Raw genomic sequence first — 18,358 nt, 5'->3', positions numbered from 1 at the left:
CTATGATTCTTATGAGATGAAATGTCATTGTAAGCATGGAACGTATCTGCTGCTGTTGCTCCTGATCCTGCCAATGGTGGTTCATGGCGGGCAGTGGCTGTGGAAGCTCAGACTCGATGACCTGGGTCTGCAGCCTCACCTTTTGTAGCTGGAATCAGTCAGGTGGGAAAAGGTCTGCAAGGCAGGGAGCAGGTCTTCTGAGTCTCACAGGCAAGATGGTTATGGGGATGGAGCATATGAGTCTAAATGGGGGGATCCATTGCTTTATTCAAAGCCGTAAGACATAGAAGGACCTCCAAAGATCATTGACCCCTTCTGAATTCCAATGTATGTGCGCAAGGTAGATGTTCAGAACCAAATGGAAGCTATGAAGGGGCCCTCAAATTTAAACACACACCTTCTACCAAGATTTGAAGTTGGGTTTGGGGTAGAATTATAGAATCATATGCATACTACTTTAATAATCAATACTTCTCACAAAGAATTCTGGGAACTGTAGTTTAAGAAGAAGAGTTTGTATTTGATATCCCGCCTTTCACTCCCTTTAAGGAGTCTCAAAGCGGCTAACATTCTCCTTTCCCTTCCCTTCCCTTCCTTCCCCACAACAAACACTCTGTGAGGTGAGTGGGGCTGAGAGACTTCAAAGAAGTGTGACTAGCCCAAGGTCACCGAGCAGCTGCATGTGGAGGAGTGGGGAATTGAACCCAGTGCACCAGATTACAAGTCCACCGCTTTTAACCACTACACCATGCTGGCTTAAGGGGGGAAGAGGATTATTGATTTGTTCTTATTATGCATTTTGTGTTTTTTATCTTGTAGTTTTAGGTTGTGAACCACCCTGAGATATACAAATGAAGGATGAAATACACATTTATTGTTGTTGCATATTATTGTTGTTGTTGTTGTTGTTACAACAACAACAGTTCCCAAGTTGTTAGAAGACTCCGTTCCCCTTACTGAGCTACAGTTCCTAGAATGGTTAGCAATCAATCCCTTTCCCCAGGGAACTCTGGAAAGTGTAGTTCTGTGAGACAAATGGGGGTCTCCACATAACTTTCAGCAACCCTAACAATTCTACCCTTAACAAACAATAGCTTCCTGACTCTGTAACTGTTAACGTGGTATAATAGTGCTTTAAAAATGTGATGCAGATGTGGCCTTCCTTAAGTTACACCCCCCCACACTCAGTGTTCACAGTCGCAATAAGAATTGGCTTATACAAAAGCATTATTATTATTATTATTATTATTATTATCCTGAGAACACCATCATAAATGCTTTGTGAAAACAGCAGGTGATGCTGCTGAAGGGCTTAGCATTTCAGCTACCTACATTTTGTGTTATCTCAAGGTGACTCAAGTACATGGTTTCTCATCTTCACAAAAGCAGAGGAAAGCTTTGGGGCATGTTGACAACAGGGGGCTGTTAAGGGCAGGGTGTATAAATCAAATCAGGCAAATGAACACAAATACAGATTTAGGCTGTAATTCTGTACTCTCTTAATTTTTTTTGGGGGGGGGCTGTCCCAATGAACTTGATGGGGCTTGCTTCTGAGTAGACATAGCCACTGTAAATACCTTCCCTGAAGCAGTCTGTGTAAAAGCCCTGAACGCAAAAAAAGAAAAGAAAAGAAAAAGAAGAAGCCTTGCACTTGTATGGTTATGGCTGTGCAGGTTTTGTCATTACATTTCAAATGCAAATATCATACATAGATGATTCTATTTATATCCTGTCAGAATCTATTGCCGTGCTAGATTTGAAATTTTGTTTTACTCAACAGCCCAAAGTTCTTATGTCATTCAGCGATGAGTGTGACGTTCCTAGGGGTCTGTCTGGGGGAAACCCCACGGCACGGCTGCAGTAATCCACAAGCACCTACCTTTTGCCCTAGTCGATGTGGGCAGGTAGGCCTTCAGAAGCGAAGGAGCAGCTGCCACTCCTCGTCTCCCACCCCACCCTAGTTAGGATTGAGATGCCTACGTCCTTCAAAGCTGTTTTGCTTTCCTTTTCAGGGCTGAGCCTGTTCTTTCACGGATCCAGGAAAACCGGAAAAGAGTCATTCTTCCTTCTATTGACAATATCAAGCAGGACACCTTTGAGGTTCAGCGCTATGAAAATTCAGCCCATGGATACAGTTGGGAACTGTGGTGCATGTACATTAGCCCTCCGAAAGACTGGTGGGATGCTGGAGACCCTTCACTACCAATCAGGTTGGTTGCAGAACAGCATGATGTGAAATAGCAGGCATTTCAATGAGAATCTGTGAATTCAGATTTACCCACATTAAGATTCTGGTTATAAGTTACTTGTCACATTGATGTGTCGGCCAGTCTTTATGACTGGAGAATTCAGCAAAAATCTCCCAGAAACAAGTGGAGAAATTGGGAAGGGACAATGGAGCTCCTACTGACCTTTGTCCATTGCAGATCTTATCTCTTCTGGAAAAGCTGAGTCAGTAGAGCATGCAATTCCTAATCTCAGGGTCATGCGTTCGAGCCCTGCGTTGGGGAAAAGATTCCTGAATTGCAAGGGTTTGGGCTAGATGACCCTCAATATCCCTTCCAACTTTACAATTCTATGATTCTGTGACTGTTCTCCATAAGAGATGGGAAAGGTGAGGAGCAGGCATTATGATATGTCAAGGAGAGATACGATGAGGATAAATCATAACACTTTAAAGATGGCAAGTGGCTGAATAATCCTTTCCAGCTTTCCATGCAATCTCTAGCAGAACAATCAGATTTTCCAACAGCTTAATTGCAGATACTTTCCACATGAAGTGTGCAAGATGTAGCCAATATCTTATTCTAGATTACTTTGAATGGAATGGAAACATCAGCACTTTTGAGGCCTTGCATAGTCTGCTGTTCTTGGAGCCATCTTGCTTCTTGTGTTCTGAAAGTCTTAAAACTCCAAATGTGAGTTGAGTGTAGCAGTTAATAGTAAAAGGATTGGGATGTACTGTGTGACATTTGGAGACTAGCAAGAGTTTTGAAAAAGCAGATCCAACCCAGATGCCGCAGGCTTGGAGAGCTGTCAACCAACTGAACCAAAATCATGTTGGCTGTACGCCATAAGAAAGGATTACGAGTGAGAGCAATCCTTCATTTATATAGAATTTGCATACTGGCACGCGTCTGATGATTTTGTCACATGAACAAGTACTTAGGTGCATAATGGGCAGCATTGCAGGAGTTCCCAAATCTGTGGTTCACTGGTGTTCTGTTAGGTTAAGTCAACTGTCTTGTGTCATGTCTGCTTTAAATAGTCATTTTGATTTTTAATTGTATTTTTATTGCTTCTTTCAGTTCTTCGATTGCATTTTGCTGTGTTGCAATTTCAGTTCTATATAACACAGATTGTAACGCCATAAAATACAATTTAAAAAATCAGCAATTAAAAATGTGCTTAAAATCATACACAGCACATTTCAATTGCTGCAACAGCCAGACAAATCTTTTAAGCGGTTCACCCAGATCATCGGCAACTTTCAAGTGACTCATGGGGAAGAAAAGTGTAAGAACCACAATGGCCACCTACATCATTAGCCTGTTGTGTTCACCCTCTTTTCAGCCCTGATTTCCAAAGTAAAATGCCCTTGCAAGATTTTGGCAAAACAAATACAATTAAAACAAAGAAGCACTTGTTGGTTAAAGATATGGGGATAGAATAAGATCAGTCTTCCTCCCTCATCCTCTGATTTTGCCTCTGCTGCATATTTTGGGAGCCTCATTCCCCCTTTCCCCCTGGGGGGTGAGATTCTGCTGGGACAAAATTAGAGGGGATGGGTCCTTCATGGGCAGATGGCCATTCCTCCCTGTGATCCAACCCCTCCATACAGTATCTGCCTGCCTGTCCCCATTCAAATAAATGGAGAAGAGGTGTGCCATTAGACTGCATGACAGTGGGCAGAAAGAGACTCCCACTCCTGAGCCTGTGCTCAGTCTGAGGAGAACACTGGAAAACTTTCCCATTTCTATTAGCACAGCCTGTCCAACAGTGTTGGAAACAAAAAAAAGTGAAATTAGAGCATCACATGTGTGCAGGAAGACAGATGAACCCCAAAGTTTGGAATTGGGCAAGATAAGATCATCAGAATAGAGTTAATGTTTTTGTAGGCTGAGTCATCATGGCGGCTGGTGGAAGAAGAACAACTCCCCTGAGAAGGTCTGGTATATTTGAAACGCATTTTTCTCGCACACTGTCTGTGCAATGATTTTCCTTTGATTGAAGAAGCATACAGGATCTCTCTCATGGGGCAAATTGTCTGGAATCAAATAAAATGCTTCATTCAGAAATGAACTTCAGGTGGTGGTTCTAGAAAAGTGCTTGCTTGATCTATTACAAAAAAGGAAAGCAAAATACTTTCCTTGCAAGTAGTATCATCAAGAATTTTGTGTTAAAGATCAGAGGGAAGGCCAGTTGAGGTTCATCCATTAAGGTGAATGGGGCACCAAAGCTCAGTCTGTCCTCAGCCACCTTCCTGCCCTCTTACAACAGATCCAGAGGTGTCACAGAAATGCGTAATTTAGAGGGAAATGTGCATCACAATGAATAAATGAGTAAAATAACATACAAAAATTCATCATATTAGAAGAAATGCACACTATACATGGGGGGGAAAGTATTTTTACTGAGAGAAATTTGCACTAAAATGCTGAATAATGTTCCTGAAGAATTTGTTTTTATATAAAAAATAAATAAATTGCTGTAGAAGCGTGAGGAACTGAACTGAAGAATGGAGAAATGAGAAACGATGAGAACCAAAATGGACAGATCCTTCCATTCCTGTTCCTAGCTGTATCCCAGCTTTGAACTGTCTGGAAAAGAAGGTTCATATTTCATGTGTGTATGTGTGTGAGAGAGAGCCAGATTCCAATCAATATTACACATCCCCTGGAAGACGTCGAGACGCAGAAAGCAGATGGTTGGCTCAAGTGGATAGCAGACTCAAAAAGATTGTTCCATTGATTCAATTTGCTATTTCTGAACCAAATTTTTTTTAAAGAAACCTACACATGAGCAAATCAAGTGGGGGAAAAAAAGATGGCCTGAGAGAACTGTGTACAATTTTAGAATTATGATGGAAGGAGCTGGAGGTACAACAGTCCTCACCTTAAAGGGCGTACTCAATCCAACTTCCATTCATCGTAACAGTGTGCTTGGCAGAACTCTCCACCTCTGTTCCTGGTGAGATTTTTTGGCATGAGTTGGGACTGTGTGACAGAGATGTATGAAACAAAGCAGGGTTTTGTTTTGTTTTTCCATTTTAGCAGATGAGCTATATTGAAATGTGCTGCTGCGTATCTGCTTCCTCTCCCTCCCACACCACTGTGCAGATTAGCAGATTAGTGATGTGATGTTTCTAGTGCTGCAGATGTTGCAAACTTGAGTTCATTTTAACTGGGTGTGTGTGATGGGGGTGAAGACGAGAACAAAATTCTAACAGCAAAATCCTAGGCATGTTTACCATTTCATAACTGCATAAGAATTCTGGTGCACTAGGACCAGGACTCATTTAGTTTAGAACTTGAGCCCAACAGGACTCTTCTCACCTGTGATTCCCTGCAAACTGCTATAACACATCCAATAGCAGAGTGTGAACATAGGTATCCTGTCTAGTAGCTGCTGATGACATTATGTTCCATGAATTTGTGTAACCGATTGTTCAATGGGACATGCTCCCAGGTATGTGGGTAAGGCTAGCAGCCCAGAATGAGTTCCCCAGAGCTGTCTGTCACTGGGTCATATCAGTATAATGTAAATATTGGCAGGGAACCACAGGGAAGTCCTTTGCCATGTGAATTAGTTACAGACCACTTCTGAATAGGTGAGCATTCCATGACATCACAGCACCTCAACCAATGGCCATTAAGGCTTGTTTCAACCAGGTTTCAGGCAGACCTGACCTTTTGGGCTCCTGTGAACCCATGGTGATTCATTGTATCATATTGGTCTTGTTCATCCCTTCTAAAACAAACAGGGATGGCTTGCAAATTTATTCCTCGGGGTTTATTCCCCATTTAGAATAAACCTACCCCCAAATGAACTCTTAGCACCATGCAGCATGTCAGAGAGAATGAGATGTTAAGGAGTATGTGAATATTTCCTTTGCTTCCCAGCAGGTGGGCTTTCACAGATACACAAGCATGAGAAAAGTTGTATTTTGAGCTAAAGGGTGATAATTTATTAAAGCTGATCTTGAGAAGACAAAGTACCATTTTTTTTAAAAAAAACAACTTTTAAAAAATGCACTGCAGTCTCTTCCGCTTGAAAAAAGCTACATGCATAATGCCGCCAATGGGGTTTTAATGGGCAAGGATCTGTTTGGATTTGTTGCCTTAAGTTGACTTGACAAGAACATGGCACTAGATGCCAGAACAAAAAGGGCCCACGGTGAGGCAGATCCTAATAGTACTTTTGTTGTTGTTTAGTAGTTGTGTTTCTTCCAGGCACAGATGTGTTTTGTGGGAGTAATTCCCCAGAAACTGTTATGCTTTTGCAATAACCCAGCCAGCAGTCACCCACCCCATCAGTATGTCCACAGATAAAAATAGGTACAGGCTTATAACTCCCTAATTCTCATTCCAAAAGTCACTGGCCACTCCCTACACCCCACATGATTCTTTTTGTAATATATAAATAGAATTACAATTGGTTTCAAAAGGATCAAGCAGCCCATCACAGATAAATTTTGTATAGTTGCAAATTAATATTTGCAACTATAAGCCATTTCATAACTCTACTATTAAAATTGCATTATCCTTCTGTCCAATCTATCACGCACCTTCCAGGCCACGGTAGGTGCATCAGGTCCACCATTCTGTTTCCACAGTAGCCAGACATGCTTCCCTCCTGCATTTTCCAGCAACTGGTATTCAGAAACAGTACAGGCTGCAATGTTTTAGGTGCATCTGATATGTGTGTCACTATGCTAAGCCAGAAGTGACCTGAAAAGTCACCAAAGGGGGTAAGGGGTGGGACGGGATGTTTGCAGGCTTTTCCAATGGTGTTTCAATTATACGCAACTGCGCTTAAACACGCAGTGCTTGGAATGTAACCTGGGGACGTTAATCTGTGCTGCCTCTGACTCTGAAGGCAGAACAGAGCAATAGCAGCTAGTAGCCTTCGATAGCGTTATTCTCCATGAATTTGTCCAATCCTCTCTTTTACAGCTGCCCAGGTTGGTGGCCACCACCGCTTGCTGTGGGAGTGAGTTCCACAGTTTACTTACGAACCTCTTTTCTTGCAGTCTGATATCGGTCCTCATAGCTGTAGTTTACTTTAAAGGACAGATCCCAGAAAATACAGACTATAGCCCTAGTAAATTGAGACAGTGGGAGCACCTGTGCGCTCATTCACACGGCACATACTTAAACACTGAAATTTGCTCCCAGAAAATGTTATGGAGGCCAACTGTTTGAGTGGCTCTAAAAGAGGATTAGAGCTCATGCATGCCTACCTTTTGCACCATGCTTTTTAGGATGAGGTCCACCCTTTAAAGTACCACATCCAAGCTCTTTTGTTTTGCCTTCATGCTCTCCCCAGGAAAACCTGTTCTTTAGCGCTGAATTGGAACAAAAAGCAATTTGGGTTTTTCCTGTGGATTGCTGTTTGCTCTGATTCAGCAGTAAAGAGTGGATTTTCACAAGGGAAGGGGGCTGCTGGAACATTGAGCTTTGCGTGCCAAGGCCCTGCAACCCGCAGTTCCCTGATGGATAATAAACACACGGGCACAAGTATTTTGGTTTATGGATTCAAATAGGCCACAGCTTTATTGGTTACAGATGTGAGCGGTTTGGCTTGGGCATTGGGGTGAAGCCAGGCTATATTACACTCCTGCCCATCTTCAGGGAGTCCATCTAAGGGTAAACCACCAGTTGGAGGAGCCCTATGACTTACATCAATTAGGGACACTCCGAGGGGTCCCCATTGGAGTAGTGGCATGGTCCTAGCCCATGTCCAGGCATCAGACAAAATTTACACCCCCGGATCCCTTTAACAAGATACCCTTAATGTGCAGGGGCAGGTGGAGTCTACAACCTCCCCTCCGTCCAAACAAAGGCTTTCCCAATGCCTAAAGCACAATCAACGCTTCAAAACGTGGAGTGAAAGGAAGTCAGGATGTGCCCTTAAGACAAAATCACGTTGACTTAAGGCTATCAAGGGCTACTAACCCTAAACATCATCATCATCATCTACAACAACAACAACAACATTTTATTTATACCCCACCCATCTGGCTGGCCACTCTGGGCGGCTTCCAACAGAAGATTAAAAGTATGTACATTAAAACATCAGACATTAAAAACTTCCCTAAACAGGGCTGCCTTCAGATGTCTTCTAAACGTCAGATAGTTGCTTATTTCTTTGACATCTGATGGGAGGGCATTCCACAGCGTGGGCGCCACCACTGAGAAGGTCCTCTCCCTGGTTCCCTGTAACTTCGCTTCTCGCAGTGAGGGAACCGCTAGAAGGCCCTCGGTGCTGGGTTATGTTCTGCCTTCAGTGTGCAGATACGCTTCTGAAAGCCAGTCGCAGGAGGGCAGTGTGCTGGTGTGGCCAGGTCATTCTTAGCGCCTTACAGCAGGGCACTATGTCAAGACATGGAGAGAGAAAAAACTCTGCAGGTGGCTGTATTCTTTGTTTTGACTGCAGGACTGTTCTTCAGCTAGTGACACGCCTGTACTTTTGGATAGCATTCTCTCCGTCGCCTGTGCTTCTTGCCCCGAAGGTTTGCGCTGTTTGCCAAGCTTTCTCAAAAGGGTACAGCTGGCCCCGCAGAGCACGTAGTACACCTAAATGCCCTGCACTGGGTTTCCAATGCACATTTCATTGCTCTGAGCTTGCTGAAGGTATGCAAGTCGGAGGTGGGGTGGGGTAATGAGCAAATAGCTGCCAAATTGTGGCAGACAATTGCTGAATAGCCTCAGGAAAGCCTCTCATTGCACAATAGATAGTGTTTGATGTGGGAGCGTGGAAGAATTTACAAACTGGAAGACAATGATCTGTGGAACAGGAAAACGGGTTTTTTCCTATCTCGTGCAGAAGGCCATTAGAGGTCAGAGACAAATTGGAACAGTTGCAGCAGCTGTGTAATGCAAGTGTAATGAGCATTGCTGTATCTGATAGTATCTGATATTCTGTTGTTTAGGATGTGTTTCAGTTCTCACTTATTTTGGGAGTGAGCCCTCTTGAATTCAAGGAGCTTTACTTCCAAATTACTTGTACAAAACAGTAGGGTGGCCATCACTGGGGGGGGGGGGAGAGGAGATATTGTTGCCTAAAATTTGGAGATGTTAATTTCTATATGTTGATTCAAAGTCAGGAATAATCACACTTTAACTGCAGCCACACCCACACTGTACTTGTTAAGCACTATTATACTGCTTGGATAGTCACAGCTTCTACCAAAGAATCATGGGAATTCTATGGTGCTTCTATGGAGTTATTAGGAGACCCATATTCCCCCTCTTAAAGATACAATTCCCAGAGTGGTTTCCTTTTTTCAGAGAACTCTGGGAATTGGAGCTCTAAGAGGGGAATAGAGCTGTGGGTGTCAAATACAGGATCAAATGGAAAACGATGCCTTCCTACATCCATAGGCCTGACTTGATGGGAGACAGCCTCTTCTGCCTCCATGGTCCCTGAATACAGTAAACTTGTGATTCTTGTGCACACTGAGTTCCGGGGCAGAAAATGAGCTAGCATTATCACCCAGTGTGATACTAGCATAGCAAGTAGGTCTTGCAATAATCTCTCTGTTTCCACAATTTGGTTAAGCTGCCCTTAAAAGTTTCTGCTACCTAACACGGCATGCATAATTCTGTACTTGGACAAATAAGTTGTGGCATTTTGCTGTGCAAAATAAGCAGAGGCGCAATATGTTTCCATTTCTCCACGAAATCTTCTGAGATGTGCTGTGAAATAATATGATGGTGATACACAGTGTGTAACAATCTCCGCTCCCTGTTTAAATTCCATTTCCCTTTGTCCTTTATATTGCCTTCTTTTTGCGTTGAGATGCAAACAGCCTTGCAGAGCTTCAAATAAATAATTGTAAAAGTTTGAAAACGAAAAAGTGGCTCTCCAGGGTTTGAAAAGGGTTTCTTTTATCCAGCTTTACCTGGAGATATCAGGGATCGCACCTGGGAGCTTCTGCATGCAAAGCAGATGCTTTATTATTGAGCTGTGGAATTCTCCCCAAAGCCATACCTCTCAACCTTCCTGATTTCAGCAGGACATCCTGGAATCACAGAATCTACCCTGGTTTTTTTGGTCCACCACTCTGGCATGAGTCAGCTGGCTCAATCCAGAGCTCTGGACCAAATGATGCTCATTGTTTTTTCTCACACTCTTGTATGTACTGGCTGGTTCGTGTGAGAGCTCAAGACCAAAAAAAGGAACATTCCGATTTTGAACAGTGGGATGTTGGAGGGTATGCAAAAGATATGCAACCAAGTAAACAGGGAAACTTGATGGCTATGCAAAGATGGGGAATGAGCAGTGCCGGATTTATGTATAAGCTAAACAAGCTTTAGCTTGGGACCCCACTCTCTTCGGCCCCCCCCCCAAAAAAAAATTAAAGGGAAAAAACCCTGGGTGTACATTTCCAAAATGTAAGATAAAAAACAAATAAAATAAAACCTACATATAGCAACAGTATTTTGTGTTGTGTAGGCTCCTATGATGTAAGTAATGGGCCCCGCCTGCTAGCCTGCTCCCTAAAATATCACTGGTTTACCCATTTCTATATACAGGGTCCCTACATTCTGCATGGACTGGTTACATGGCAACATGTGCAAATGCTTTAGATACCTGTTAGATCCATAAATTACCATATAGCATATATTCAACACAAAAAACCAGGAACAATTTGTTGTTGACAAAGGACAGCTGGACACATAAAGGGCTCCATTACCTTCAGGAGCTTAGGGCCTCATCAAACCTAAATCCAGCCCTGGGAATGAGAACCCTCTAGAGTCTAGCATGAGACTCTGAAGCGTTCACCAGAACCCTCTGATAAAAGGCAGGTGCAGAGTTTCTGTGGGCACATGGGACCCATGGAGGGGGGGAGCCCCACACTCACAGTGGACTGAGAAGCGGAACAGGTTGCAAGAAGTAGTTTTGTGGGAGGGTTTTGGTTTTTTGTATTGCTACATTCGAAATCCCATCCTAAACCATTAAATATCTGCAGAACTCTCCTCTGGAAACACTGAACTTTCTCCCCAGACTCAGCCCTGGCAGCATGGTACCAACTTGCCCATCATATATAAATAAATCTCTTGTGTTTAGGCTTCTTGCTGCAGCCAGATTGTCTGTGGCTTCCCATTGGAAGGCCAAATCAACTCCTTCCCAAGAGGAGTGGCTGGTGCAAGTATGGGACGTTGCACTGTCAGAACATCTTACATATTAATATTACTGTTACTAGTATATTATGTTATATTATTATTTATTAAATTTGTATACCGCCCTTCATCTGTACAAATGGAGAGTCCTTAAGGCTTCATTAAAAAAAGATCATTTTTACTCAGCATGGTGTAAGTTTTTCTCCTTTGCTAACTCAGTTGAACAGCCCACTAAACCTCTTATTCCACAGATAAATATGTGGAGAGGTTTTACTGAGAACTGAATTTACTCTCCCTCCTCTCCCTCTTCTCTTCTTTTCGTATGTGATAGTTGAATGCAGTATTGTATTCTTAGTTGTTTCCTAGGTTTTCCTCTCCATTGTACCTCTGTTTTATTTTTTCTATTTCTATATGCATTTTTATCTGTTACACTTATCACTTCTACTTTATTTCTATGTGTTCATGTTAATAATATTTATTTTTTAAAAAATCTCCTGGCTAGCCATACACTTCTAAGCATCTATTCACACTGTCATATATATATATATATATATATATATATATATATATATATATATATATATATATGAAAAGAAAGAAAATGACAACCAATATCTCTCAGGATTAATCCTGGTCCTTATAATGAGCATGTATAGAATGTGATTGCATAATACAGTTAAAGTATTGGGGTCACTTAAACACCAGTTAAAGTCAACCAGAAATAAACACCAAAGGTATAAGATTGTGGGATTGTGGGTATCTAAATGAGCCCATAAACATGTTTTTTTAAAAAAATAAAAATCATGGCATTACAGCAGTAATTGTAGGGGAAAAAATACACACGTACACAACACACTCACAGTAACATCACTGCATATTAAAACTTGGTTTTCTAGCATCAACTCCTGAGTTACATTACAAATAAATGTTACATCTCTTGGGCTGATGTATGATGTACTCTTTGTGGAATGGTGATGGCTGGAATGGAGTAATGAATGCAGAGAAGCACAGCCTGTTCCCCATGTATAATGGATGAGGCACAGTTTTTGCAACCATACTAGGAAAATCTTTTTTGTCGCTTCGAAATTAGATCCCCTGGGTTTTGTCTAGGGAGCTGTGGAGATTGGTTATGGCCTGTATCAAGCTTAGGGAGACCTTGGCTTCTTACCATGCAGGAAATAGATGCTGGGAATTCCATATATTACTTCTGTCGTACCTGAGACCATACCCTCCAACATTTCTCCAATGAAAATAGGGAAGTCCTAAGGAAAAGCGGGTCATTCTGGAATGAAATCAGAAACTGGAATGGCTTCTGTAAATCCAGGGCTGTCCCTGGAAAATAGGGGCATTGAGGGGGTCTGCCTGAGACATCTCTCTCTCTCTGAAACAGACTTACTCTTGTGGTAGTCATGGACACCGGAGCTCAGTCTGAACATACTTTAGGGCCTGGAATTTGCTAAGTTGTGATAGAGGAGATAAGACTGTTGTGAATAGTGAATACATTTTGGGTAGTATTGAACTAGGTTCTACTGGCAGTAAAGGTAAAGGACCCCTGGATGGTTAAGTCCAATTGAATTCAACCATAGGGTGCAGTGCTCATCTCTGCTTTCAGGCCGAGGGAGCCGGCGTTTGTCCACAGACAGCTTTCCGGGTCATGTGGCCAGCATGACTAAACCACTTCCGGTGCATGGAACACCGTGACAACTGCCAGAGCTCATGGAAACACCACTTACCTCCCCACCACAGCGGTACCTATTTATCTACTCGCGCTGGTGTGCTTTCAAGCTGCTAGGATGGCAGGAGCAGGGACAGAGCAACAGGAGCTCACCCCATCATGGGGATTCAAACTGCTGATGATTGGCAAGCCCAAGTGGCTCAGTGGTTTAGACCACAGCGCCACCCACGTCCCTTTTTGCCGACAGTAGGCACACTGAAAATAACATGTCCGTTAATGTCAATGGGTCTTCTCTGAGCAAGGCTTAGTTGAATACCACCCACACTTACTACAGGCTCAGTTCAAAGTGGCAGCCATGTTTGATCTCCTCACATATCTGCCCACTAGGAAGAAACATAGAAAGCTGCCTTATACTGTACCAGGGAAAGTAAGCACGCAGTGGGTTTGCTGTTGGTAAAGAGAGATGTTTGTATTGCTTTTAATTCACAATAGGGGGTTGCCATATTAGTTTGACTTGAAAGAGGTGAGGCAAAGAAGCAGGAGGAGTGCAACCTGAGGAAAGGGAGCGAGGAAGACTCAGGAAGGCTTGATGCCCATGGACACCTGGGAACTTGGAGACAACCCTAATTGGAACACCTGCTGTAGGGCCTTAATCCTGCTAGATAATTATTTTATTTATTTTATTTTATTTTATTTTACCAAAAACACAATTGAATTTGAGTGTTGGGCAGCCAACAGAAATAGCAAACTTGGATGTAAGTTGCAGTAAGTATCCTGTGGGAGACCGCAAACACGTTAAGGATTGCCACATTTCTAGTTTTGTGGAGGCCTTGGCTTTAAAACCATATGGAAGATAATTGTGTGGCTTGGCTGAACTGGATTGCATTGACTCAAAATATATTTCATGTTGCTAGGTTGTCAGTTTTGGTTTCTTTCAGTTTCTTGTTTTTCCAAGCTTAAGTTCAGTTGTCATCTTTTTGTGATTTTTTAAAAAAGTCCTCATAAGGTTCATAAGCATTTCATTGCCAATTTCTCTCAATATATGCATTTGTATGCAGTTTTGCCTAGCGTACATGGCTTTTTAAAAAAGCAGTTTCCCCTAAAATAATGCAAGTTTGTATGTTAATTTCACTATCATGTGCATTTTTATGGACAGTTTACCTCAGTAGATGCTTCTTTGTACATTTTGCGTTGCTGAAGAAGTGCATCGCGAAATTCAGAGAAGTTCAAATTTTGAAGAAGGATGATGATGATTTGCTTTCACGAGTCAATTTTTTCACAAGCACAGGATGGCTGTGTTTCAGTTCTCATTGTTTCTAAAAGTGCAGATTGTGTAGGTGCACCTTTAAATGCAAACTGAATAGAATTCCTCCTCCTTCCTTAGTAGTCCAGCAGGGATAATGATCCAGAATGATGGGAATTGCAGTTCAACAACATCTGAAGTGTGGGCTTCAGCCCCACCTCAGCTGTCGCCCCTCAGACAACTGCTTTTGCAAGAACAACAACACCACCACCACCACCACAACAACAACATATTTATACCCTGCCCATCTGGCTGGGTTTCCCCAGCCAATCTGGGTGGCTTCCAACAAAACATTAAAATGCAATAATTCATCAGATATCAAAAGCTTCCCTAAACAGGGCTGCCTTCAGATGTCTTCTAAAAATCGGATAGTTGTTAATTTCTTTGACATCCGATGGGAGGGTGTTCCACAGGCTGGGCACCACTACCAAGAAGGCTCACTGCCTGGTTCCCTGTAACTTCGCTTCTCGCAGTGAGGGAACCACCAGAAGGCCCTTGGAGCTGGACCTCAGTGTCTGGACTGAACGATGGGGGTGGAGACGCTCCTTCAGGTATACAGGACCGAGGCCTGAGCATATGAGCCACCCCATGGAAATAGGCCCTCAATGTTTTGCTCCATTCCCCTTTGTGAAATAAGACCCCGGCAGTGTATCTTGGAGGGTTGTTGGGGGAGCGAAATTGTTGCTCATGCCTGGTATTCAGAGATGTGGTCACTGATGTGCTGTGGTTGCTAAAAAGAATGACGACCCAACAGTCATTTCTTGCTCTTTGAATACCTCAGCAAAATCTACTTGTGGTCCCCACCTTCCATCTCTCTGCTTAGCCTGTGCAATCCATTTCACCACTTTTATTCCGCAGTAATCTTTTGAAATCTGTTTGCATGAAAGAAACATGTTATGTTGTAGCTGGGCTAAAGAGAGAGAGTGATTCGGAGTTATGTGGGTGTGTATGTGGAGAGCGGGGAAATGAGAGGATTAGGGTCCCAAATTTTAAATGTCCCGGGTAGCCCTACACACACACAAACACACACCAACACCCCCTACTCCAAATCCTTCATCTGGTTTGTAATTCAACACAGAATTGTGAGATTCCGAAGATAAAAGGGCAACCTTCAAAAGATGGAACAACTTCCCCTTTAACAGCCTTTCAAAGCACCACACTGTGTGCACACATGCTGCTCCCACTTGCAGCTTTTTTTGTGTCTGAGTCGTCGCAGGGCCTGCAGTCTGCTGGAACGTTGCCAGGGCTGACTGCAAAATCCACCACTTCAAACAGATTGGATGTTGCCTTGAGTTTGAGGTGCAGCAAAGTTAAATGACTAAATTCTGTCCTGCATCACGGTGGGAAACAAAAATATCTGTGACCAGAAATGCAAATGGCAGCATAGTCCTGACGCTTTTGCAGAGATTTTCCATTTGCTTCCCCCCCCCCTTTCCCTGAAAAGAAATGAAAGATCTATCCACTAATGCCTTTGTTCTCCTCAGGCTTTGTCATTCTGTAATAAGAACAGATATAGAAAAACCATCATTGGGAATCAACAGAGGGTTCCAATGTCCCCACTTCAGAACAGCATTAAGCTCTGAGACGGCAGTGTGTGTTTGGGGGCAGCAATCTTGCACAGCGCCCCAAAATGAGTGTTTTGAGGTGCTGTGCCCCCCCCCAAATCACTTTTGGGGGTGAATCTCACATGGGTCATGTGACTCACACAGGAGTGCAGCCCCGAAAGACAGTGTCCTGCTGTTGGGGCACTTTGTATGGGAAGGTATGAAACTGCTGCTGGTGGAGAGTTAAATGGTCAAGTTGCTAACCTGGGGCAAGATGATCTAAGCATGTGAAACCAATCATGTCACAATTGCATTGACTTCCGATAAATTTCCAGGTTCAATTCAAAGTGCCGGTTTTGGCCTATGAAGCCTAATACAGCTCAGGACCCCAATACCTCAAGGAGGCCGCCTGTCTCCACATGAACCTACTCAGGCCCTGCACTTCTTGTCAATGGCTGTGCTGCCTCCAAGAGGATGGCAACACGAGAAGAGGCCTTTTCAAAGGTGTCTCTTTGTAAACCACTTAGAGACTATGGATGTTAAGCCGTATATAAATTCTTTGAATAAATAATACTTGGTTTCAGAGTGGGTCACTTTTGTAAAAAAAAGAAGTGTCAAATAGATGTAAATAAGTAAAACAATAATAATCTCCCCCAAGCCATGCCCAGTTCTCCCACACCGGATGTTGTACCTGGCCTCAGGTGTGGGTACAGGTGGAAACATGGACTGCATTACTTCAAGGAATGCCCCTGGACCTTGTGATCATCACCTGAGGCCCTTCTTTGTGTGCCTCCTCCATGAGAGATCCAGAGGGCAGCCAACATGAGAACAAGCCTTTTCTGTGGTGGCTCCCCATTTGTGGAATGGCCAGGGAGGCTCACCTGGTGCCTTCATCACATATTTTTAGGCACCAGGTGAAAACGTTTATCTAGGGCTAGGCCTTTTAATGCGTTTGTGAGAGGGGGCCTCGTTGGTTTGCTTTTGTTTTATTGTGTATTTAGTGTCCCCATTTTATATTTTTATGTTGTGAACTACCCTGTGATCTTCAGAGGAATGGTGGTATACCAATTTAATAAATAATAATAATAATAATAATAATAATAATAATAATAATAATAATGCTGCCAAAGAACAGCAGGGAGCCCCTTGGCAATGTCAAGGGATGCTTGCTGTCAGTGCCAATCAGCTGATGGTTGGTGACAGCAGGCCTGCGGTGATGGGCTGTGCTACACAGCTCCCCACTGGGAACTTTGTAGCTCAGCTGATCCCAGCAGGCTTCCTTTGTGTGCCAAAGATCTAACGTTTTTCCAGCATCATTCTCCTGCTACATTGGCCCCTTTCCACTTGTCATATCCAAACTGTTCGCAGCCAGCCGAGATTTATATCTGAAAGGGGACCTGCATATATTCTCCCTCCTAAACTATCTGTTCCTTGAATTTCTCAATGTTCAGTTACTTAAGGAGCGGGAACATATTCCGCCTGTCATCTGCTATATATTTTCCAGCCCTTGAATCATTTCTCCCCATGTATATTAAAATATTCAGTTATTGATCTCTGCTTGCCGTTCCAAAATCTCGTAACACACGCAACCTTTCTCAGGCTTCATTATCTGTAGGGAAATCAGCAATAAATCACTCTTGAGGGAATGCAGAGGGCTTACAAGGTGGCATAAATGTTTTTGGCACAGGCAGAGCTCATGTCAGCCCCTGGCATCCTTGGGCACCTGTCAAGGCCTCATGACTCTGGCAGGCCCCACTGCTGGAGCCTGTCCAGCCACTCTTATTTTTGTCATTATTTTTTACAGCCTGGCATTCAGAGTAATGTCAAGCAACTAGAACTAGACAATCCTTTAAATAATAAAGCCACTGACTTGGGCAATGTAGGAAATGTCGTGTGAGTAGACCCATCCACCTGGCTACTTCCTGGAGAACTTCCATTGCAGCTTAGTAGACCAAGCAGTGCCTAATGTTATTCATCATCATCAACCTCAAACCTTTTATTAGCATCACATGCAAACATCCAAAACAAATCAATACAGAATTACCACTTCCCCAGTGGCACAAAACATTTGCTAAAAGAAAGTAGGCAGAGCAGTCTATCGTCACATCTCTAGGTCTCCAGGGAGATCAGACGTCAGCAGTGTATTTTGACAACAAAAAACCAAATAGAGATATGTAGCCACTAACTTAGAATCATAGAATCATAGAGTTGGAAGAGACCACAAGGGCCATCGAGTCCAACCCCCTGCCAAGCAGGAAACACCATCAGAGCACTCCTGACATATGGTTGTCAAGCCTTTGCTTAAAGACCTCCAAAGAAGGAGACTCCACCACACTCCTTGGCAGCAAATTCCACTGTCGAACAGCTCTTACTGTCAGGAAGTTCTTCCTAATGTTTAGGTGGAATCTTCTTTCTTGTAGTTTGGATCCATTGCTCCGTGTCCGCTTGGTGAGCTCCTGATCATTCCCCAGTAATAGATAATGTATGA

The 18,358-nt window shown here is 43.1% G+C and overlaps 1 protein-coding gene across 1 annotated transcript in view; it reads left to right on the top strand.

Annotated features, from left to right (window-relative positions):
* GALNT17 (polypeptide N-acetylgalactosaminyltransferase 17) overlaps nucleotides 1-18,358 on the top strand; it is a 109,197-nt gene that overhangs the window by 62,754 nt on the left and 28,085 nt on the right. The window contains exon 5 of the mRNA XM_053366492.1: nucleotides 2,013-2,210. Within this exon, the coding sequence (XP_053222467.1) occupies nucleotides 2,013-2,210 (198 nt within the window). The remainder of the gene's footprint in view (nucleotides 1-2,012; nucleotides 2,211-18,358) is intronic.

Source organism: Podarcis raffonei, chromosome 15 (assembly GCF_027172205.1).
Source record: "Podarcis raffonei isolate rPodRaf1 chromosome 15, rPodRaf1.pri, whole genome shotgun sequence".
NCBI lineage: Eukaryota > Metazoa > Chordata > Lepidosauria > Squamata > Lacertidae > Podarcis > Podarcis raffonei.
Note: the sequence above shows the minus strand (reverse complement) of the source record. Positions and strands in the feature narration are given on the sequence as shown.